The sequence below is a fragment of the Falco peregrinus genome, chromosome 6, assembly GCF_023634155.1.
Source record: "Falco peregrinus isolate bFalPer1 chromosome 6, bFalPer1.pri, whole genome shotgun sequence".
In the NCBI taxonomy this organism is placed as follows: domain Eukaryota; kingdom Metazoa; phylum Chordata; class Aves; order Falconiformes; family Falconidae; genus Falco; species Falco peregrinus.
The window spans coordinates 76,610,139-76,635,598 of NC_073726.1; the positions used below are offsets into that span (position 1 = coordinate 76,610,139).

The 25,460-nt window shown below is 40.5% G+C and overlaps 1 protein-coding gene across 4 annotated transcripts in view; it reads right to left on the reverse strand.

Annotated features, from left to right (window-relative positions):
- ITPR2 (inositol 1,4,5-trisphosphate receptor type 2) overlaps positions 1-25,460 on the reverse strand; it is a 268,298-nt gene that overhangs the window by 110,700 nt on the left and 132,138 nt on the right. For all 4 annotated transcript variants that reach the window (XM_055809374.1, XM_055809373.1, XM_055809376.1 and 1 more), the window contains 5 exons: positions 23,977-24,105; positions 23,252-23,372; positions 12,579-12,769; positions 11,598-11,740; positions 9,370-9,478 (listed from right to left, as the gene is read on the reverse strand). In XM_055809374.1, coding sequence (XP_055665349.1) covers positions 9,370-9,478; positions 11,598-11,740; positions 12,579-12,769; positions 23,252-23,372; positions 23,977-24,105 — 693 coding nt within the window. The remainder of the gene's footprint in view (positions 1-9,369; positions 9,479-11,597; positions 11,741-12,578; positions 12,770-23,251; positions 23,373-23,976; positions 24,106-25,460) is intronic.

Consider the following 25,460-nt stretch of genomic DNA (forward strand, 5'->3'; position numbering starts at 1 on the left):
TTTCTTGAAAAGGAGGAGAGGGGGGAGATGTACCATATTACAGACTAATCCCTTGCCAGATGTTATTAGTGATGAAGTCCCTTAGAAATTACATCAGTATGAAACAAATCAGAAAACAGTGAGTTTCCATTTTCTCCTCGTGTCTAGCTAGACAGAGACTTCAAGATCAGCTTTCATCTAAGGCCTGGAATCAACCCTCCTCTGTGTCTTGCTTAGTGTGGCAGGGGTGTTAAGCAAGTAATTGCAACCATTAAAAAGAAAAATAGCTCGCTCACTCCTGCTCCCCATCCCTATCAAACACCAACTCCTTCATTAGGCTTCCTCAAAGCTGTTTCAGCACATTGCAGTAGTTTCTCCCTGCTCCTGATGGAGGTAGGTGGCTCCCTGGGGCACACATCTCCAGCTACAACCCTTGCATCCTCCTGGGTGACGCCAAACTGGAAGACCTCCCCTCTCTGCTGATGACCCCGTGTGTCCTTTCACATCTGGTATGTGAGAGACAGCCTGGTCGGGGAGTAGTATCTAATTTCCACCTTCCTGCAACACTCAACCCTCTCTACCTGCTCACAGGGTGATAGATGAGCAGAAGCACTGAAAGAGGTTGAGTAGAAGAGCCTTGCTAGTTCTTACTGCTTTTGCTTCCCCTGGTAAAGCAAGAGCACAGCACATCCTGGTATCTGAAAAAGATACGTTTTTAGTTCTTTGTGCTTGGACTGACTAAACCAAAATACATCATAAACTGAGGTTTTCTGTGGAAACTCGGTTCCTGAAATGCTTTTCTGAATTGTAAATCTTGGACTGAAGCAGGTTATGTAATGCCACCTCTTCACACTGCCCTGACTAACCATAACTAACCATTCCATTATAATGAGTCCATTATCCCCTGCTTTATTGTATTTTCTTTTAAAACAGAGATCAAAGATTTGGATCTAGTGGCATCATGCCGATTTCATTTTTATTACTGGCTCCCTAGGTCTATCATAAATATTCATTGGCCATCCTTAATACAATGCATTGAATTCTGCTCACTGCTATCTCTGGTGCGATTGCAAAGTACAAACAGGGTTGTTGCTCAAACATATTAAATAAAGCAACAGCAAATTTGTGACAGTCAACAACAACAAAAAAACCCACATAAAAAAATCCACCAAAAACCCAACCAGAAAACAAAAGAACCTTTTTCCCCTTCCAAGGAAATTCAAAACCAAAGGAGACATTTTCTCTCGCCCCCTCCACGACTGCAGACATTTGACTGCTGTGGGAATTCAGCTGTGCAGAAGCAGCGGCAGCTGACCTGCTCCCACAGACAGGAGACATTTTTGAAAAGTCCACAGTTGCCACACAGTGGTCTCTGCGATACTGCAGCACTCCTCTGTGCTCACCAGTAAAAATTATAAATGTTGCCCAGCAGTGATACAGAAACTGCTCAGAAATGTAGACTTTCTGTACAGCAACTAATACTTCAGGATGCCTGCACTTTGTCTCTCCCCCACACTCATCACTCAGATGTTCCTTTGAACTCCCTTTCTCACCTCACTGTAGCTCTTCCCAGCATCGGACAGGCAGGGTATGAAAACCTCTACAGTACCTGGGTGAAATGCTCCGGCTCTGCGAGTACGCACAGACGCAGGCCTCTTCGGATGTCAACTGGATACTTTAAACAAGCGCCAATCACTAAAATTAGGGTGGCCATGGGAATTAGGTTTTTCCCCCCGAGAGCATTAACGCATATCAGACACTTTATATGCTAAGCAAGAACATCTACTCCATTAAAAATGAAACAATATGGTAGGACGCAGAATGCCCATGCAAATATTTATCTTCTAATATGACTCCACCACAGAGGTAATACTTTGCTCATTAAAAAAAAAGAGATGGAATAGAAATAAATAATCTAAAAAAACCTTTATATTTATGCCTAAGAATATATTCTCACATAAAACTCCAAAACCCTGCTGACTCATTTCACATATTAACCTACAACATACCTTTGGTCATTTACCTAGCCCCTGGCCAATCTAGTATCTGCTAGAACCTTCTACTAATTCCTAAAAATCATGGCTGCTTTATTAATGACTTAAAAGATATAAATAAAACCAGTCAGAAAGAAAACCTTGATCCTGATGCCTTCATAATGTAGAATTTGATACAAATAGCTACAGTGAACATGGAATTCAACTTCCAGATTAAGTCTTTACTGAAATCCATCCCACCTGTATGCAAAACAACAACAAAAATAAAATCCAGTTGTTGTTGTTCACATAAAGGATCCTGATCAGTTCCATAAATTTTGTACCTGAATAAGGTGAGATGAATCATATTCACAGCTCTGAAGGTTTCATTTGTTAAACAGCTCTCTTCCCCTGCACTCTTTTCTATTTGTTTTTAACTAGAAGGAATATTAATACAGAAGGATGACAAACAGTTTGCAGGCAGTTAAGATCTTCTTACTGGTTTGGTGTTCTTAAGATCAGATCCATTGATATGGGGAAAACAAGGAGCATCCTTAGGTCACGTACACTCTGTAAAGGGGAAATTCCAGAGCAGAGGTTGGTCATTTGAAGTTCAGAGCAAGGAACGAGCTACTCCAGTTTGTTACTGTTCTGGCTGATGTTGTCTAAATCAGTAACTACAGAAAAAGTATTTTACAGTATCAGATGCTCCTTTAGAGGAAAGATGATGTCAGAAAGGCAGAAGATACAAGTTCCAAAACAATTTATCCATCAGGATTTGGGGCTAAATATTTCTGAAACAAAACTGGATAACAACATAAACATACCATATTCCTAAAATTTGATAAATATGAACTGCTGAGAAGCTACAATCTTTTGGAATAAATGTGTTTACAACTATATGTTTTTTTCAGCCACTAGATTTGTTTGTGACTTGGGGAATAAACAAACAAACAGAAAATAACCAAGGTTTTGAAACAAGAATAAGTACCAGTGAGTAGTGAACACCATTGCTCAATCAACTATCACCTGAGCTAAAAGTACCTTTAAGTCTCTGGAGATAATGTATTTGGATCACAATAACAGTTAACAATTATAAAAGAGAGCGCAAAATCATGAATGCACCCAGTACTGCAAAGTAGTTAGGCACGCGCTTCACTCCCACGGCAGCAGATTAAAGTGCTCTTGCCTTTCACTAGATCAGGACGTTACACTTCACAAGAGGTCAGAAGTGCTGTCTCCTACCTGTCCTCAATATATGACTTTCAGTTTAGAGTTCTTGTCCAGGTCAACAAGAGCAATGCACTCTGCCTGAAACTATCCTTGACACAGACCACCACTATGAAGACCTCACAAACGCCCCAAGTAAAGTGGCTTTGAACAGGCTTCTGAACACAAGCAGATGACAGTCCAAAGCTGGATCAAATATCTGGGGCCTGTTACTTACAGAAAAAAAAAAAAATCTCACCTTAAAAAGAAGTCATGCTTTTCATATACCAGGCACTTACAGGCTTTTGCACTAGCAACAAAATAAATCTTTCTATGGATGTACGTGACTGGAAACCCAGCAGAATCTCTGGGGGATGTCCCCCACAGCATACAGCAGTATCCTCCTTTAGTTCAGAACCGTGTGCATTACAGGAGGGATAAGGGATACTGCAAAGATGCAGGATGCTACTTCAGAATAGTCTAGTTGATATCACGTGTCAACACACCAGAAACATGCAGCAATAACAATATGCCATAGTGGCTGATGGCCTGAGGCACTAAGCCCTATGGCTAACACCACCTAGCTAGTACAAACAACAGTTACCACATGCCTTGTGGTATCTCTTTGCTTAATTATTCCAGATTGAAACCTAGAGGGGGGGGGGGGGCAGGAAAGTGAAACTGCGTTGGTTTGTTTCTCTGTAGGTTTTATTTCTTTGGCGTGTAAAACGTCAGTGTATGGGTATAACTAGAAATTACCACACTTTAAAGGTCTGACCACAATTAGTGTTTAGTCTTGGTATCTGAAAGCTCTGATGCTCCTGCCACTGCAATTACAGCCGCAGAGGAGTCACAGCAATAGCAAAGCTTGAGTCCTCCACTGCAGTGAATCAGTGCAAGCTTCGGTTCTGCAACAGACCACCACCTTCATGTAAATCATCACACAGATGGAGGGGTTTGTCCCAGTTGTGTCTGAACTCTCTGCCATACTTCATCACTTAACTGTCATGACAAAACCACAACAGCAGCTTCCTGACTGTACCAGAAGTACGTGCTGCTCACAGCAACCGGGCTGGCACTGCTAAAGGTAACCAAACATTCTTCCTTCCTGCACCTGCAGCTCCCCGCGCCCCCCCCCCCCCCCCCCCCCCCAGCTGTGGCTGTTTTCCTATGGACAGAGTTTTTAATGCAGGATACTGCAAAAATGTCCTTCACCGGCTAAAATGTACAAGTGATTTTTAAAAAATTCAATATAAACAGCATTAAGCTTAAACGTTCTCCTGTAGCATTTCTAACCCCCTATTCACAGCCACACTGAGCTTAGTCAGGAGAATGGCCTATTGACAACAAGAAAAAACAGGCTAGTGCATAGGTATTTTTATAAAAGACCACAAATAAAACAGCAGAAATAGTGTAAAATTAAATGTAATTCTTCAGAATGCCTGCAGTGCCACTAATCCAAAATGTGAGTAGTAACACAAATAAAGGAATTTTGGATCCTGTTCTTCCCCATTTAAAATAAGCATCCTTTTAAGGTATAATACATTCAGCAAGCTCCACATATTCAGAATCATTCTATTTTTTCCCCTTTTATTTTTATCTAGATATGCTGTTTACCTGAATGCTGCTTAATTTGCAGATGCAAATAAGTAAAATCATCTTGAAAAGATGAGGCTATAGAATAGAATGCAGTTTAAGTTGAGAATGTCTTTGATTCAAAGAGCTGCATTGCTAGGACACTGTAGTGGCTCCCAGCAACATCTCCTGACTTCTGACACACATTGAGACCATTTTTCCAGCAGAAGATGATCTGCAGCTCCCACTGGTTTCAGCTTGACTGGTAGATCAATACATTCATGAACTGGGACTATTGCTTTTGACAAACTCATTGGAGTTTTGTTAACAGCTCCACATGAAAAGACTCCGGTTTTCTGGCACAAAATGACCAAAAGCCAATAGTGGCCATATCAGGGACTACATCTTACAGGAATAAAATAGATTTGTATTTATACCAAAGCTGTACTATTCTTTCATATGTATATTTGGTGCTGCTGCTGCAAACAAAGAGAGGATAGCTCACATTTCATATCTAAAGTGGAATGCAGAAGCGTTTACACTGCAAAGTGAAAGGCTACAAAGCTACTTCTGTAATTTTAAATCATGAAGATAGTGCAAACATGTAAGAGCAAGACAACATTTTCCATGAGTTTTTCCAAAAAAGGCAAAAAGCACAACTACTTATTTCTGACAATTAAGCAGCTTACATAGTCTTTGTTCTACTGACACTTAAAAATACAATTTTCAATTATTTATACTGTAGTTCAACACCTAAAGCAGGAAAAAAAAATATGAATTCTGTGTTCTGCAGCAAAAGTAACCCTTACTGAAGGGTTCAATCTTTTTGTGATAGTGTTTCCCTTAGGAACTACCAGTTGGCAGAATATACAGGCTTGGATTCTGCCTTATTCTGTAATTCACTATCATCCATTAACACTTTGATCAGGCAGTAATGATGTTACACTAAACTTGTAACATACACATGTTATCAGAGAGATTATTTTTTTTCCCCAGAGATGCTGACCTCATTTAAGAAGAGTTGGGAAATCAGAAGGCTGTCCATGCCCAAGGCATTGACATGCCACCAGCAGTAGTGGGTTAAGAAGTTGCCATATAAACACACTTCGGTCAAGAGTTCAACAACTTCGTCCAAATTCACAGAGGAAGGGTTTAATTTAGTCTTCTGAACCTGCTTGGAAGCAGCTGGGAGGACTCGTCTCTCCTGGCCCACCAGCTCCATTTTAGGGACAGCAGCTTTCAGCAGGGCAGCAAGATCATGCTAAGGTTTATAAACTGCTCCCATCATTTGCAAAGTGAACATGCGCCTGTGGTCTACATGTCTCAGATGCTTTTGGAGCAGATTAAAACTGAGACATGTAAGTAGGTCTAGAGGTACCATTTGCACAGAAATTAAACAAGTATGATGGTGAAGGACAAAAAAGATTTACCTAAAAAATTCAAAAATTCTAGACCAAGATCCTTCTGGTTTTGTAAAATGGGTACAGAAATGGCCAGCAACAAAGTAACAAAGCACAGATGGGGCAGATCTAGTCCAAACACAGTCCTTTCTGTCTCTCCCCTTTCTCAAACAGTCTGAAGTAGCCTTTTATCTATACCACAGTAACTGTCTGAACAGAGGCAATGTCAATGTCAACTTCCTCCACATACTGCTTTACACAAGTGTTTTGACAGTGTTCTGGAAGAGCCCTCTGTAAGAGAGGGGCTGTAGATCAAGTTTTGTTCCAGTTAGTTACCTAATCAATACAAACAGGACTAGGACTTAACGTAGAACTCCCAGGAGACAGTAATAATCACCCACAATTACTTATGAAAGCCAATCAATGACCAAGAGGTATTATTGTCATTTATATACCTTAAATCAAACTTCTGAAATTAAACTTTGATTCCTAACACGATTAGATGTTGAGGCACTAAGAAAAACTATGCACAAGCAAGCACTGCCTCAAAGGCTGACTGCAAGGGCAACCAAGGACAGGGCCAGGAGAGCACAAGCAACCCTGAAACACAGCAGCAAGGAGGGGCACAACAACAGAGCTGAGACAGTGGATACAGGACAAGGCATAAAATCAGTGAAATAAGGACCTACAGCTCTCTTGTCATCCTGTTCCTTCAATGAAACAGGCTACCTTCTAATGGTCAAATGAAAGATAAAAGATGGTAGAAGGCAAGGTTCCCAGACCTGGGTCTCAGCTGCCGGAGGGAAAGGGAAGAGAAAGAGAGAGGAAGACATTTTATTTCATTATTTCTTCCTTGTTTCTCACTGTGGGGGAGTCTTCAGAAACTGGAGGTTTACCATTTCTCTCAAATTTATCACACAAAGTACATTATGATGGGTGATTAACAAACTCAAGCTTCCTGTAAAAGTGTCACGTGTCCCTCTGTAGCTTTGTTCTGGTATCACCATTATGTATTTACTACTATAATTTTTTTTAGTATCTTCATAACATTATTGAGTAATTTTGCAGGCTGTGAGATCACAGTTCAAAAAAAGTTGGAAATACGCACAAGGGGCTATTCATTGTGCTATTTTTACTATTCTGAAGTCCATACCATGAAGAATGACTCATAAGAGTAGCAAGCTAGAGAAGCGCTTGCAAACCATACAAGCTCATTTACTCATTTATTTGTTTGCACTGACTCATTACGCTCCTCAGTGTAAAATCAATGGGACTCGAGAGAAAGCACGAGGGAGAAATGCTGTTTCCTGAAGAGCTCTTCCACCCACCATGCCCTACTGAGATGGTGGAAGTCACGCGAGGGGTTTGGGCATACCTCCCCTGTCCACTCCTGAGAATCAGAGCTGGGTTGGCTGGGTGAAGAAGAGCCCCTCCATATCATTGGAGCACACTCCCTCTGGTGGCTTCGCTCAGTCTGGCTTTATCAGCATCCACCACAGGGTACAAAGAGCAATGAAAACGGGCAAATTTTTTGTTTGCTTAAGTCATATATTAAAGCGTTGCTTTGTTTCCCCCTGTAGTCCTGAGATGACATTAACTTGTGGTGGGTCTACGTAATTATTCTGGAGAGGTTTGGCAAAGTTCATCATAGCATGCAGTTACAAAAGCAAATTAGTTTTTCCATGTGATGGCAGTGGCATTATGCACCCAGAAAGCTATTAGAATAAATACTATTAATAATTAAGAATAAGAATATCTGCTTCACCTGTGAAATTCTTGTTAGGACATCAAAAAAAGAATTGCCTGCCCTGGCCTTGCCACATTTTTCTTTGAACAGGAGGTAAAGAGGAGGTTGGTTTTCTCTGCCTGCACTGGTTGTTTGTAAAGAGCAGGGCTGATGTTTTGCTGTTGCTGCCTTTGTCTTCATCTCACCTTTCTGCCTTGAGATTTTTTTTTATCCTGTCTAGCAGGTTGCTTAGAAGCTTGGGCAGTACGTTCCCAGGCCCATATGTTGAAAACAAAACAATCAGTATAGTAAAAAAAAACACACTGTGAATATTTCCCATTTCTAATACACGGCTAATCCATCATAAAAGAGAAAGAATGTATTGTTACTTTATCACATCGTATGACAGGACCAAAACATTTAATTTTAAAATTAATATTTCAAAACCCCAGAAATAGGTGTGGGCATCTCAGTCACCATAGACCTTATTTTTCTTACGGTTAGATTTGGGTTAAGATTGACTCTCATAGCTAGTATACCTGAATGGTGGATAATTTTGCTAAGTACAATAACATGAATAAGTGCTGTTACTTAGACATCTGAAAATATTTGGGTGTAAAAGCCTAAGTGTGAAACTGTGTGACACTGGGCTGTAATCAATATTTTTTCTCAAGGTAAAGTCAAACCCATGAACATACCTGACTAAACATGTCAGCTGTGAACAAATGAAAATGATGGCACTGCTAGATTAGATAATAGCTCTATGATTCACATTTAAGAGTGAAAGAATTTGGGAGAAACTCAGAAATATGGGTAAGAGGAAACCACACAAAAGGCACAGGGATCAAGCTCAAAAAGAAGGGACAGCTGACATGTAAATCTGAATGTAGCTACTGATACCCAAAGGCACAGGGCAAGATGAAAGACATATTTGAAAAACTTGGTTTTCCAAGAGAAAACTAGGCAATAAGGAGAGAGAAAGGAGTGCAAGAAATAATTAGACACAGAGTACAGACTATGTCACTTCTCCCCAAAACTGGCAACTCTTCTTAAACATTACATATTTCCATCACACATTTCCAAGCATTAAAAAAGTGTATGGAGTATAAAAGTCTGGCACAACAGGCAGCAGGAAAAAACTGTACACTTGCAATTAAAAATCCCTATATTTCCAATTGATTTTATGACAGATAAAGTCAGATGTGACATAAGAAGACTAGTCTCCAGAAATACAGGATAGCCAGTATATAATAATCATATATAGTAATTCTCGCTACTGCTGATTCACCTCGATTCTTGTCAAGTCCCTGATACAAAACTATGTAAGGCAGATAGTTTCTTTTGTTCCAATCTTACTTTCTACCTTACCACATTGTTCCTAAGACACCATGTTATCTTTAAAACATGTATGAAATTGAAATCATGTCAGATTCTGTTACTGTCCTAAAGCCAACATTTTAATACCATGCTATTAGTTCTGTATTTAATACTAAAATGGTAGCAGTACCTCTTCCGCAAAGTTAGTTTTCTTGTCAAGCATTTCTCGTAATGTCTGAAGAATTTTAATGCAGAGCTTTTCTTCTTTCTCCATTAGCTTCTTTGTGTGATTAATCAACCTTAAAGTAAAATATTAAACCTTAAAGAGCATTGCACATTGTTGCTAAGCCATACTACAATTTCTTTATGCAAAAATTGCCTGTCACTATATTCTTCCTCAAGGAAAATAAATAAAAGTAGATGAGAAATCATAATTAAAAAGGAAATGGGACTTTCAAGGTGTTGCAAGATTTTTGTATCTTACTGCCCATACAGAAGACAGAATTCTACATCCACTTTTTATGAATGCTTCCAGGTTAAGATCCAAACTTGCCGTTTCATCCTTTCTTTATTTACAGGTAACTTATTTTAACCTTTATTTAAAGGTAAACAATGTTCATCATGCATCCTTCAAACTTTAAAAGCTACAACTTCTACACATCTGAATTCTATGATGGTTGTAATACATTTATTAGGTAATTAGCAAATGGCATCCAGCCAAAAGGATCCCCAAAAGCCTTACACAGAAGCATTCAGAAATGCAGACATTTGGATGAAACATAACCATTGTTTACCTTTGCGCATCAACTTTGTGAGACTGTTTCAAGACAGAAAACAAGGTGCATTTCTGACTCCAACTATGACTGCCATGGGTGTTTGGGTTTTAGTCAGCTTAAGCCAATACCAGAAGCAGCCTTTCTATATCTGTTCAGAGCAGGTCCTTGCACCGGTTCACACACTGCTGGAGACACATTTGTGAAAACAGAAGGGAGGAGGAAATCTGAAGGCCTTGAACAGGTTTTTTTCCTTCAGTACCAGGGCTGGCTTATGGTGGACAGAACAGTGTTCATCAAATTATGGCCTAGGATCAGCATAGGATGCGTGTGGCCACTGATTTATACTGAAAGATGGCATCATTAATGGTCCTAAATCACATAGCGTCACCAAAAACGATGTTGGGAGAGCCAACTGCATCATCTAGACCAGTGCTCCATAACCCAACGTAACTGATTATATTTAGATCACTGCAAAGTTAGAATCACAGAATCATTTAGGTTGGAAAAGACCTTTTAAGATCATTGAGTCCAACTGTAAACCCAGCACTGCCAAGTCTACCACTAAACCATGTCTTTAAGTGCCATATCTACACATCTTTTAAATACCTCCAGGGATCAGTGCGCTAACACCATCCTGGGCTCAGTGGAGACACCATGCAGGACTCTCCCATCGTCATCATCACCAATTTCATGAACTATGAGTCCAAAACTATGCAGCTTTCAGGCCTGCAGTACTAAAAATATTTTTAAAGAAGTACATCTTTATCTCAGGATTTCTGCATAGCTCTTGCAAAGCATTCCTTTGCCATGGAAGTTAATTAACTAAAACAGAAGACTGTTTATTGCATTACATGGGCCACATCCAATAGCCACAGACTTGATTCGATGCTGACTTTGAACAGCCGTTTGGACAGAGGGCATGGGATGGGACAAGCTCAAAATTCAGCTTAATTTTTCCAAAAATACATATTGTTATAACACTACCTCTGCAGAATATGCAAAAAGCCAAGGAATCAGGAGAGCTGCCAAATGCATTCATTTCCCCCAAGTTACATCTGTTTAAATTTTAGTTTCTCAAGGGCAGAGAGGGCATCTCACTTGAGGACTAATAAAAAATCACAAGACCCTATTCCAAAGCAGACTGCAAATAAAACATCTAATAATCCAAGACCAGGTAGAGAGGTGCCAGTGAAATGTATTTTTAAAATAGTTGTGGGCAATTTAAAATAAATATCAAAATATTTATTTACTGTACAAAAAACCCAAAACAAAACAGCAGAAACCCACTAGCCCTGAGCACCCTGGCTCATTATGAAATCTTGAAAATTCTACCATGGAAAGTCTAAGTTTCTGCTGTAGATTTGGAGAAACTTAATAGCACAAGTAGAAAACAGAAGTAGGTTGAGCTGGCCACAATTTTAACAAGCTAGTAACATCCCATTTCTAGGCAGACAAGACAAGCAACCTCTCTCTCTACTCCTCTTCAGACTCCTCAACTGCTGAGAAACATAAAACATGGCAGTGAAAGACCTCAGTTTAAGCTTTCAGTATGAACTCCTACATGCCTAAGTCGCTGTTGAAAATTTTAACTTCTTGCCATCTTTTCCAAAGAAGGAAATAGGCCTCTTCTTATACCACTTACTTGGACATGAAAGCACCGCATCTTATTCTGGCATCACTTCCCTCAGGAAAAAGAAGTTCTGGACTGTGCAGCACATCAACCAGCACCGAGAATTCAGCTTGCATCATGGGAGTGAACTGCTGCTCCAAGGAGGACACTACATCCTAGGGAAGAAGAATAAGAATGAAATTTGTAACATTACTACAAGAAAATTAGAAGAACATTGCTGTGGAATTGCATAATACTGTGCTATTTGACCCACTTCTGACAGCCAGCTGCAACAGCTCTTGTTAACCCAGGTGATAGTAAAGCAACCTCAAGCCTTTCTTCGTGCCACTCCTCAGGCAGGGCAAGGGGGAGAAGGTGCCCATTACTATCTACCTTGCTGTTCTCTTTCAAATTTCTCCTCTGCAGTAACGCTCACAAAACACTCGGCAACAGCCAGGATGACGGTGTGCTGGAAAAACACTGCTTGTCATCCGTGGTGTTCCTGTATCACCTGAGATGTTGCTTCCTTGGTGTTTAGGGCTCATCCATTTGCCTGCATCCTACTCTTTTCTTAGTCCATAAACTCCTGATGTCGTTTAACCACTACATGCACAAGGCAATCATCCTCCAGCCACACAAACCTGACATAATTGCTCCTAAAGCCTCTAGTACCTCCTTTGCAGCAAAAACAGAATGTGACCATGAAAAGGCAAAAAGGAGATTCTTCTCTGTGGACCACTTTGAGGAAAAGAACACAATTCCCACCCCTCTCTACCGACTTCTGTAGGAGCCAAATTCAGATCATGGACCAAAAGGTCCTGCATGTTGGCTTCACTTTGAACAGACACCAGAGAAGAGCTGAGCCCTCTGCTCCCCCCCCCCAGAAGTGCAAAGGTCACTGTAATCCAGCACTAAAAATGCAATGAGCCTAACTCTGGTGTTTTCCACATCTGGCATCTACCAGATAAACACACTATCATAACCAACTGCCCACGCCATTTGCTATTTTTGTACCTGTAGTTTTTCTATTATATTCCTGTAATCCCAGGCAGGCCCACCAAGAGCTTCTTTGAAACGAGGTCCACTGCGGGCTGACATTCTCCACCCCATGGCTGCCCTCTGCACCATGTTAGAGTGACTCTTCATGAACAAGGTGTTGACCTGGCTGTCCAAATCCACTGGAATTGCAATCCCACGGTTCTTTGCTTTAATAGGAAGAAAAAAGATTACATTTACAGTAGTAAAAACTTGAAAATCTTATGAAGATCATGGTGTGCAGAATGTTGATACTCTTGAAGTTAAGGGGCAGGGGGATCTCACTTCAACAAGTTTTAAAAATAACGAACAAAAACCTAAGCTGGTAGAAGTCAGCCGTAAACTAGTTAAAAGAAAGGCAGCTGTGCTACTTTAAATGAGATGAGGATCATTTCCAGTATATATTTTCATAGGTACAGACATTTCTTTTTTAAAACAAAATAGTTTTTTACTAACTTAAAAAAAATCAGATTTACAGCTATTAATAAAAGGAACAAAAAGAATATGCATTATTGTTTCAACAGCTAGGTTTAGTCTATGCAGAAATAAATTAAAAAATTCTTTTTTCTAGTGGACATACGCACATTTAGACAATTTATCCTAAGTGCTCTTTGTTGCTTTTCTGCTTATTTCTCTTGCAAAGACCTTGAGAAACCAAGTGCATACAAATTAAATTTGAAAAAGACTTGTCTCGTGTCTCCCTTTGGTTTTCTATACAGCCAGGGTTGTTAAAACCATGGGGTTCCTGGATGCCACTGCAATATAACCGATAGTTAATAACCATGTGATAGTTTAATTGATAGTTAAACAAATTTAACACACAGTTAAAAAATGCTTTTTTTTTTAGACTTGAGGGGCAGGAAGTGACAAAAGAGAGAATATTAGAGAGAAAAACCCAAAACTGAGGAAAGACTTCAATGAATTCTTACAGGGCATCCACTATTAAACCATTATTGCATTCTGAACTGTCATTTCTGCAATTTGGAAAGGAAGTTTGAAAGACAATGTGAGAAGGTATCTGCCTTCTCCATGAAAATCTTTGTGTTAGCTGTATCTCTCCACTCCGCTGGAGATCAGAGTGACATTCTTCTATGGCTCAGCATGAGTCATCTGAAATTCAACAAATAAACAAAAGATCAACGCAGCAATATCTCTGTTTGAAAGATTAGGTCACATTCCAGTGATTAGCTTTGTATTATACATCATTCACTTAATTTCCATGGCACACTTTACGTTTAATAAAAACTTAGAAGTAAAATGGAGAATAAATTCTAGTTCATTTATAACAATGACTAATAATAACAAATAATTTTCTAGTTTTTCTTACTGAAACAAGGTGATTTTGTAAAAAGCATTAGCCCATATTAAAGTTCTGCACAACATTTCTCAGAGGCATTTCCCCACCATTCTGCACTAACATGCACAGTTTCCACAGCAGTGGAAAGGCATCAAAAATATTCCACCCCTCCCTACCGGTTCTTAAAACATATACAACTTTAAGTCCTGAACCTGTGAAGTCAACAGATGCCCTTCTTTCCTAAACAGCCTATGCATCAAACCCCACAGGAGTACACGCAAGGAGAGAGTCAGGCACACAGCTCTGATGAATGAAGGCTTGTATGCTGCCAAGCAGTGAGTCACAGATCCCAGGCAGAAACTTTCTCTTCCCCCAAATACTATACTGTAATGGCAGCATTTATTTTAAGCCTAAATTTGGCTGTGACACCTCAACCCCCAGCCTCACAGACTACAGCAAGAGTCTCCGTCACACACGTCCTCATCCCTTTAATAGCTCCCGTGGGTGCAGGGTGCCCTCCTCTTCCCACTGCCAGGGTGCGTCCTGATGCAGGATCAGGTCCTCCACCTGCAAATCAGGCTGTTTAACTGGGATGGAAGAGAGATCTCTTACTCTGTTTCTGGTAGCCACTTCCTTTTAAACAGTTTGCCACAGGGAATTAAACTAAACTTTTTTTAGGTCAAGATGGGAAGACACATCATCATCATCAGATGTACAGCAGTTTCCACACTGGCAATTGACTTTTCCTTTCTAGTCTTCATTTGTTTTGAAGGCAAGGTTCCTGATTATTATGAGGAAAATACCATGTATGGCTGACCATTGTTTCTGATGATTGTTTTTCCATGTTATTTGACTGGGTTATTTTTCAAAACACATTTGCCCTATTGCTGCGTACTTTGTTACAGAAGTCCATTAACGTTCTGCCAGTGTGGGTAGGGTGCTGCAGCCTATTAATCCAATTTATTGTGTCCCAATGTCAATCACCAGAATGTTATTGGACAATGCTCACTTCTCAATTAAGTAGTATGTATGCAGAATCCTGATATATCCAAGAATAAACTTAGCAATGGGGAGCATGCTGTTCAGAGGAAAACCCAGTCCTATAGATGCCATTTGAAGTTGGCTTCCATCAGTGTTTGAGGAGCAGTCAAGGACTATGATTGTTCAAAGAGCTGCAGCTAATTAAAACTATCACAAAGAAAACCAGAGAGAGAGAGAGGAAAAAAAATACTCCTTTGTTTTGAACAGTTCTTATATGTATAATTCCATTTGTAATTAAGATTTGTATTGGTTGTCAAAGGGCACTGTTGAAGTCTAAGCTATAAACAAAGCCTTTGTCTTCTTATTTCTTTGCAGCTTGTAGAAAGTTTATCTTTCATTTGTTTCACATTTCATTATTTAAAACAACATGAAACATATTTTTACATTTTGGAAAGCTAATGAACAAATGTGAACATAAATATTTATTTTTAATTTAGGTGTTGTAGGCTGCTTTCCTCTTCAAAATGTGTCAATCTCCCTTAAAGTATCAACATAAAATATTTAAAAGCATGTTTATTTTTGTTCCACTTAGAAATACTTTTGGATGGCACTCAAACTTGCAAAGTAGGGTTAGAGCTGGTAGACAAAGGAGCCAGGAGAGGGTGAAATTCTGTCTTTCATCTGACTAGTGAACTTGGGAAAAAAGCATGCTCTGTGGCTGTAAACTGTTAACTATGTAAACTGGTGCCGAGGTATCAAGCAGGATACTTACCAGGAAGGACTAGAACGTGGCTTCAGCTAAGGGAAATTCTGCCTTCCAGTGGAGGGCACAGCACAGGCTTATTATATACTGCCCAGTTCCTACGTAAGGCACCCTGCACAAGGCTAAATACCCCCTGAACATACTACACCGGTTTGCCAGTGTCAGAGGAAATGAAATTTGCCATCAAATCCTTTGCACAACTAACTCCCAATCTGCTGCTCACAATTATGCTACTGGCAATAGCCAAAGCTGAGCCAAGACAAGCAAGCAAACGGTAACAGTGGAAATGGTAAGCAACACAGTGTGGCATATTCAGCCAGGTCACAGTAAAATGTTCTGCTCTGCGCTGGATGGTTCTGTGTGCATCCAGCGCGTCAGCAGCTTTCCTCCCCTTTACTGTTTAAACTATGAAAAAATACTGAGATGGGGACTCAAAAGAAAAGGGCAACATTGATCGAGTGGCAAGCAGCTAAAAATCAAGCTGCACTCTACAAGTGCACTAGACTCCACCAAAGTCCCAAGAATGCACTGCAGCTGCTAACAGAAAGGCTGAAATGGGCCGAGCTGTATTTTTTAAATTACCTGCATGTAGTTCTCTTCACAGAATCACCGAAATTGGAAGTAAAAGGACCTATTTTCAGGAATGCTTGCTGAAGCACTGCCTTTTTGCTATACTGCCTATATGAGGTTTAGGATCAATTTAGTACTAAGGACTTCCAGAAAGTGGCCCTTGCCTGTAATTGTCCTTGGAAGCCCAGTCTTCAGAGTAATCTATCTTGCCATAAGGAAGCTTAGTGGCTTCACAGCTGTTTAGTACACTTTGCACTACCCTAAACCATCCCTGGTGGGATTTTTCTGGGGGATGCACAGGTGTTTCACCCCTTTGAGCGCCTCAGGGAGAAGCCTTACAGGCAATCTGGGTCATGAAAAACCCACGGCTGTACGTGGCTGTGAAGCCTTTACTCTCCTTGCTGTTTACACCCTTCTGGTAGCTGCAGACCGCTATATCATATTCTCCCACACTTCCCAGTTGTCACTTAACAGAGCGATGCATATTTAGTTCAATTAATTTTGTTCCATAAATCAGTTCCTCCAGCTCCTTAATCATTTACTGACTGCTTAACAAACACATTTGGATGGAGAGACACTAATGCTAGCAACAGCAAGACTTCTTAAGGGAAATAAAAGCTTTGTGTATACAAGACACAAGCCTGCCAATCTTGTACCCTTCACTTGGATGTGTTTTTCCAACAGAAAACCTACGCTAAAATATTTATCAGTCTGTAAAAAGATCATCATTGAATTTTTCTTGCAATTAGGGAAACACAAACAGTTAAAATAGAATAAAATATGTGCTTCATTTGAAATGTATTATTCTTGCTGTCAAAAAAGTTACAACAGGATAATCACTTTATTTGAACTAAAAATTGAAAATGAAGGTCTAGCTTTTTATGAAATGGAAAAAAGATTTTAAAACTCAAATGGAAAATGAAATAAAGTATTTTCAGGGCTGAAAAAATTGCTATAGGAAAGTTCATCTATATGGACATTCAAATACATACAATAATTCCAAAGAAGCAATAAAACGTAGCCTCGATTTTATGTTTAATGTTTCCTGTTTGAAATTTTTCAGGGCAAAGGAAAAGGCTTTAGAGGACATAAAAGCATGGCCAAGAAGTACCACAGAAGAGTTTTTTGGATTCTGTAGAAAGGGGTATTGGGTGAGGTGAAACTGGGGAATAAATACTCAACTAGAACGGACTTCACTACTCCTTCAGACCATCTGTTACAGACAACCCATGTTCTTTAATATGTTTTGAAAAATGTATTGAGCCCCATTTAAAATGAAGCTAGCTTTTCTGCCATTCCTCTTCCCTCCATTTTCTCCTGGCCTGCTGACCAAGGACATCCTTCCGAAGTTGGCTCCAAACCCGATTTACAATCTCAATTTATTCGGGTTATTTACAACCTAGCATAATTATGTCCAGTTGGTTTTGGGTCAGCACTGTCCTTTAGCTTAAATGTCTCTTCTTCGTGACTATTTATCTTCCTAAGATACTTTTAAAGAGCAACAACCACAGGCCTTTGCTTTGCTAGGCAGAACACGTGGGGCTCCTTGTAGTCTCTTCTCTACAGTTGTCCTTTCCCCCGATTGCACAGTAGTACTTCCTCTGTACCTGCTCCAATTTCAAACTTATGAAATAGCAATCTCACAGGACTTGCCTCAGGACATCCCGTTTTGTGGGATGGAAACAATTCTCCTTTTGCTTCGCCTGCACAGTATCCTAGAGTATAATCTGATAATGACTAATGAAATTTGGCTTGCTAACAGATTATTTTTTTTTCAAGGGTCTGCCAAGAGAAATAGTCTAACAAAATGCAGGTTCCTATCTGCCACTGTTTAGTCATCTGGGAAATTCCAGTTATTTCATTATTGGTGGTAACAGCACAACCATACACATACTACATCCAACACAAACCACACACATACTACATCTTTGGGATACACACACAGTATCAGAGGGAAGATGCAATTTGTAAAAACGTGACGGACAAAGCTAATGGACACAACAGGGACAGGAACATAATACAAGTAGATTGGCCCTTGTAAGAGAAAAGAAAACTGATGCTCACAGGTGAAGATATAAGAATCATCACTTAATTAAGAAGCAAAGCCAGTTCTTTGCATGGGTCCTGAAAGACTAGTCAGCCTTGGGAGAAAGACCCTGCTCCAACACAATTTAAGATACACAAATCAGATCTTTAGTTGTAAGGACAGGTGATACTCCCCAATTTTACCGTATTGGAAGACAGTAGATGGTTTAAAATGCAAACTTTGAGACTGGCCTCCGCCCTTCTCAATCTTGCAAAGGCTATAAAATGTAGGAACTGAAAGTCCTTTGATAATTAATTAATTTGGAATAAATTAAACTGTTAAACATCTTAGTTCTTTTGTTTTCACAAAGATCACAGGACCTTTTAAACATTTTTCATCTGTAGCTATTTTACCAGTGAGATGGAAGCTGTTCTGATCATTTATTCTTTGGACTACATTTTCAAGCAAATGCTCAGTCCTATGTAATAATAAAGAAAAAGCAAAAGTGATATATGTATAATGGGTTAATTCTTGTTACTCATACCCGAAATCCATATGAAGACACATTAATGTACATAATTTTGTAAATGTTTCTATTCACGCCAGGTAGCCAAATGTTTACCAGGCAATAAAAACCTGATGGACGTTGGTATCTGTGTGCCCCAAATCTCCTGGAGCAACAGAGTAGTCTGCTGAAGAAAAGAAGCAAGCTCCTATGCTTCTTGCTGAACTGGAGGCAGACAACTGCCTGGAGACAAAGCAGCAAGTGAAGCTTGAAAAGCTTACGTGGTTTTTCCCTAGTGGTCAAGTGCAGTTGAAGTACTAGGGTTATAAGAAATTAGCTTCTGCAACATATCCTTTTGTTGACCTGGAAGATAATGCACATTCTTACAGTGCTCATAAGAAGACAGATGAAATGATCTTAAGCTCTTGAGACAATACTTACATCCACCTGGCAGCAACAAACTAGTAAACACCGAGCAAAATGTATGATGCTTAAACTTGCTCTGAAATGGGTCTTTTAAAAGTGCATTATTACATGGATCTTCGATATCTTGGGAAATCTGTATATGATCTTCCTTCCTCCTGAGATTCATTTCTAAATCCAGGGCTATGACACACACACAAAAAAAAATCATGTTTGTTCTTTCAACTCTATACAACATTCATTTTCCATCAAAAGTCTTTGGTCCCTGCTGTAAATCTGCCCAATACTCTATCTCTCTGATATAGGCAAAATCTTTCTAGAGGGTTTTTTTTAAACCCTGCTGTGAAACATGAAGCCCCTAACATTAAAGCTGTCAGACTCTCAAGTCAAAAAAAAAAAAAAAAAAGAAAAAAAAAGAAAAAGGCAGAAGGGTACTACAGATGCCTAGCCAAAATCCAACATTAGTCCACGTACACAGCCAGCGTAAGGGGCAAAAAAACGCTGCCCTGTCTGTAGTCTTCTTACAGAAGAAACCTCTGCCCACTCAAAGAGAAACACCATTTTGTGTGGTTCTCCGACAGAGAACAGCACCAGCCACGCAGTGTCATCACTAAAGGGCCTCCATTTTTAAAGCCTGTAGTACCCCTGGCTGGGGCAGTTTTTCCAAAGCTTTCAGCAGAGCAGGCCTACTCAATTAGCCCAGGCAAGACACGTTTGGCACTGTGCCTAAAAATACAGAGTATCACCAGTGGTTAAAACCTTTGCTAGCCAGCCAAACTTTTGCACAGGGATGTTTGTTAAAAACTCTGCTTCCACTTCGCCAGCTAACTTGCTCTTCGGGGAAATCCCTCTCACCTGTTCCTTCGTACTCCCCTTCTGCACTGTCAGAATTAAAGACTAAATAAAAATGTGTGCCAATCTGCTAACTGTAATGGGTTTGCACGGACAGGTTTTGGTAGCTGGGGAGCTACAGAAGTGGCTTCCGTGAGAAGCTGCCAGAAGCTTCCCCCATGCCCAGTGGAGCCAATGCCAGCCACTCTGAGGCGGGCCCATTGCTGGCCAAGGCCGAGCCCATCAGCCATGGTGGCGGTGCCTCTGACAGCATGTGAAGGAGGAAAAAAAAAAGAAATCTGCATCAGTGAGAGAGAGGGGTGAGACTGAGTGAGAGCAACAGCCCTGCAGCCCCCGGGTCAGTGCAGAAGGAGGCAGGAGGGGCTCCTGGCACTGGAGCAGAGATTCCTCTGCAGCCTATGGTGAAGACCATGGTGAGGCAGGCTGTGACCCCACAGCCCATGGAGGTCCACGGTGGAGCAGTTATCCACCTGCAGCCCATGGAGGACCCCATGCCGGAGCAGGTGGATGCCCGAAGAAGGCTGTGACCCCATGGGAAGCCCACAATGAAGCAGCTTTGCTGGCAGGACATGCGATCCCTCAGGGGACCCACACTGGAGCAGTTCATGAAGGACTGCAGCCCATGGGAAGGACTCACATTGGAGAAGTTCATGGAGGACTGTCTCCTGTGGGAGGGAGCCCACGCTGGAGCAGGGGAAGAGTGTGAGGAGGAAGGAGCGGCAGAAACAATGTGCGATGAACTGACCACAACCCCATTCCCCGTCCCCCTGTACCGCTTGGAGGGAGGAGGTAGAGAAACTGGGAATTAAATTAAGCCCAGCGAGAAGGGAGAGAGGCGGAAAAGGCGTTCTTCTGATTCAAATGGTAATAAATTAAACTAATTTTCCCCAAGTCAAGTCTGTTTTGCCCATGACAGTAACTGCTGAGTGATCTCCCTGTCCTTATCACACGAGCCTTTCATTTTTCTCTCCCCCATCTGGTTGAGGAGGAGCGGCTTTGGTGGGCACTCATCATTCAGCCAGGGTCAAACCACCACGGCTAGCAAACACAATACAACTTTACCATGCTCAGTACTGATATTCACGATGAATCCTTAAACAGTTATTATGACACAAATAAGGAAATTGGCAATGTGCAGGCCAACATGCGCTTTCAGGGGACAGCTCTGAGACTGCCAGCCCATGGCACCCCCAGGCTGATATCCAGCCTCCCTGCACTGCTGCTGCTGCAGGGATGTCCCAGAGGAGGACATGGGGTGATGCCCTTCAGCAGCAGCTCAGCTCTGCTCTGCCATACGTGAGAGTCCCCAGGGTATGGCTGGAGTCCCATGGGTGGGAAGCCAGAGTAGCAAGAGGGTTGGACCCATAGGACAGCACAAGAGCATGCTTATAGAAAAACCAACTGCAAATCATAAAAAAACCCAGCCGTAAATCAATCTCCATAAAACAGAAAAAGGAATGAAAGAAAAGACTACAGCGGAGGCAGAAATTAAATTCACCAGGCAGAGAACAAAGTCATGTATCTGAAAAGAACATCAGGCATCAGCCATGCCTTGCCTTGCCTTTCACTTTCCCCTTGGCTCCCCCAGGAACAAGAGCACACAGACTACCTATCAAAGACCTCCAGCCCTTTCGTGGGTGCACCTGGCCAAGAAGCTGGATCTGCCAGCCCATTAAGGTGACCCATGCTTTCCCTGTCAGCCTGCTGTGGGCTGTCTCGACACTATGCTTGGGTATCTCCAAACACCCTCATCTCGGTGAGATAACACAGCAACCTCTCTGAGCTAGAATTTGATTTTAGGTTTAGCTCAACAGAAATGAAGACACTGAGCTGTCTAGAAGCACAAATAGGGCATGCGCGGTCTCAAAAATACTCTCAACTGCCCTACTTCATCCCTCTTTCCCCAGACTCCCAAAGGAAGTAATTTATTGATGACTCTTTCCAGAACTGCCAGAGAAGAGCAGGGAGGTAAGTGTTAAATGCATAAACAAGGATTTGTAGGGCTAAAGCTTTCTTTGAGACTGTAGTAGCTGTAGCATAAAGGAAATGTCTTCAACTTCCAAAGTTGTCTTGCCAGATGGATCCATAATTAAATCATTTGCACAACAAATAAAACAATTGAAGGTTGCTAATTTTTTAGGTAACTACTTATTCACACAAAAAGTTAATGAGATGTTTTGGCAAAATGTTAAATGATACTCCTGTAATGCTATTACAAAATCTAAATTTAGACTCAATTGTTACAATGCCACAGATGGTTAAGGGACCCTCTCATATTGTTTTATCATTATTTATTAATTTTTTTTTAAATTGCATCAACACTAGAATTTAGCCAGTTTCTATGTATCTCTGCCACTACTCAGTTTTCATTCACACTGAGCAGAACCTTCTTCTACAAGTAATCGGAATGAATTTTAGAAACTATACTGAATAATTCTTTTTTCTATCATGGCAGAAGACTTTAACATTGTATTCACAGAAATTTAACTTAATGAACTTTTGCCAGTCTGAACTATGTACTGGTGAAGAATCTTTTTTATTTTAGGATAAGAAGAAGTTTTAAATCTTTCACTTTAACATGGTATTTGAATTTATTTGAAAGCATGTAACTTATTAGCTGCCCTGAGGACCAAATTTAGTCTCGGTGCCAGCGCAAGGCTGTATTCCCCTGACAAGGCTGACTGTGTAACAGCAGTAAATGAGTGGGCCTGATGGTGAGGAGTAAGTGGAAAAACTATCGCGTGGCACAATTGTGTTTTCCATTCCCAATCCCCTGCTTGGGCAAAAACTGAACAAGCCCAGGACCATGATGGACAATATCAAATGTATCTCCCAGGAACTGAGGGGAAAAAATGATGGGTATTCTCTGGTGCACAGCTGCCATGCATCACTGCTTACAAAAGCTTGTGCAAATGTAGCCCAGCACAATTAGAGAAGCCCAGGTTTTCTTGTAGCTTATGTTGTGTTTTAATATCGTAACTTGCTTGTTTAACTATTGCTCACTTAGCAAACTCATTTTCTCTGACTGAAAGGTTTCACCTAACAACCCCATCTGATGGGACAGATTTGAATAGCTTATAAAAGGAGGGAGAATTTAGCCTCAGAAGGTGGGATTTCTGAAATTACTACCGTCACAATTTCAGGATGGTAGAGTCAAATTAAAAACTGTTCAACCTCAAGTAAGTCTGATTTCCAAACACAGAGAACAATAATTAAAGTAAAACCTGGCACCTACCCACTTCGGCCAAAGTCTTGATACATGACTCCACTGAGGCTTTCTGTGTTGGATTTGGCCAGGTACAGTTGTAAATTCTAAAAGCAGACTGCAGCAGCTGAATAAAAACAGGCTGGTGTGTCTGAAAACAAAAAGATAAACCATGGAATGTTACCCTTTAGAATCTCCTCACAACTGCCCAAGGGTTTGACACAATGTAAACCACATGCAACAGGGTTTTAGCTTGTAGACTCAAGTTACAACTCCATTAAATTCTCTTTGCTTTTCAGAACGAAAGGGAACAGAAATCAATGCTGCACCTCTAAAAAGGCCAAATCATGCAATTTTTCCTCAGGTTGCCACTGATATCAAGCAAACACAGTACAGAGCAGAGGGACGTATGAGTCTTCCCAGTTCTCAGGTATGTGTCCCTTTTGTCATAGGACACAGCATTTTTCTCATACAAATACAAAGATTGACCATTATACTGCAAGGATACCCCCTCCAAGGAATTCTAAGAACCAGGAGTAAATCTGACCATATTGAGCTGTCTACTAGTTCAGAGTAGGTGATAAAAATTAAGAGTAAGTGTTTTAAAGAGGAATTAAGATGCTAGCCAGTGGCATGAGAAGGGACAGAGAAATTAAAGGAGGATGTAAAGGTACAGCATTCCTATGTGGGTAGCAGAAGGTATCTCGTTAGCGGTCTGAATTACCTATTTGTCTGTGTCTCTTTTCCTTACTTACCTGGAGGCTGGTGCTGTTATCTGAAAATGGCGAATTGAAGAAGCCACTCACAATGTTCATTACAGGCTCAGTGACATATTTCTCTAGAGATGTGTCTGCATGTTTACGATCTGTGGTTGTGTTACAAACCTACAGGGAAGAAGGAGGAAACAAGGAAACGTAGTTCTTTTAAATAAGAAAGCTTTATTATTTTGTATTTATTACAACACATGTAATATTTCTTCTCTAATGCAAAACCAAATGTTTTTTATACAAAATCTGTCAGAGATAACTATCTTAAGAGTTCAAGCTGTATTTGCGATAACTTATTTTTCTTCTTGGAGGTTCACATTGTCTTTTGAATATTTTTCTCTTCTGAACTAGCTCTTTCTGGTTGGCTGTCTATTCTTTCCCACACCATGAATAAAGATTGCCCTAAATCAGCACATTGCATGCCACTTACACATTTAGACGGATTCAAGAAGAAAATAAGCCTTTCCTGCCATTGTGGGGCTGGTTGGAAGAGGCTTTAGAGACAGATGAGATATAAATACCTTAGGTTAGAAAGATTTCATGTAAAGTTTAACTTCTCTTTACAATTAATCAACACAAATGGGTGGTGAAGCTAAAGCTCATTTGCAAGGAAAATGTTAAATAAGATGGAAGGAAAGAAAATAGCGTATTTTCTAGTAGAAAATAGTCAATACCTACAGCCTTTAGGATTGTAAACTGCAAGACAGGCAGCATCACTTAGGAAAGCTGCATAGTAAAAATATGAAAGACAAAGTAAAAACAATGAAAGAAGAGAACGAATGGTACTGGGACACCTATGGAGCACAGAAGGATGATTAAATGGTGGGAAGATGTGGGAAGATTTGTACAAAAGATTCCTGAAGGCACCCTTTGGTACAACACTGCAAGTTTGTTGCTACATAAAGATGTCATGCTTAAAGAAAGGAAAAAAATACTGGGCTGGATTGCATCCTCATTTCTTTTATTTCTTTATTTCTTTTCAACATTTGCAAACATCTACACACTCATGTTGATTTTGCTTACATCAGTGTAAACAGTACTAAAAGGAGTCTATAGAGAGCCAAACATAGCAAGAAAGGCAAGTCTGGACAAATAAGGAGTACAGACTATAGTCATGCTACCTCTTCAACAGCCTTTAAATAAGCAGTTCTAGCCATGTTTAACAAGTAATGAACAGCAAAGTTGTTCTCTCTTTTACCTGTGCAAGTCACCAACTACTATAACATTCTAGGGAATCCATGCAAAAGCAGAATTTCTTTTGTATATAGAACTCTGGGGTAGCCTTCTCATTACTCTTTGAGCATCTAACACACAATCATGAACCTGAGTGGTACATACTTGCCATTACATTGCTTTATGAATGGGGAACCGAAGACCAGAGAAACTGAGTGAATTTATTAAGGTCACAGAGAAAAGCTGGTGACAGAAGCAGAAGGATAATCCACAGCACCTGAATCTCACATAGGGCAAAC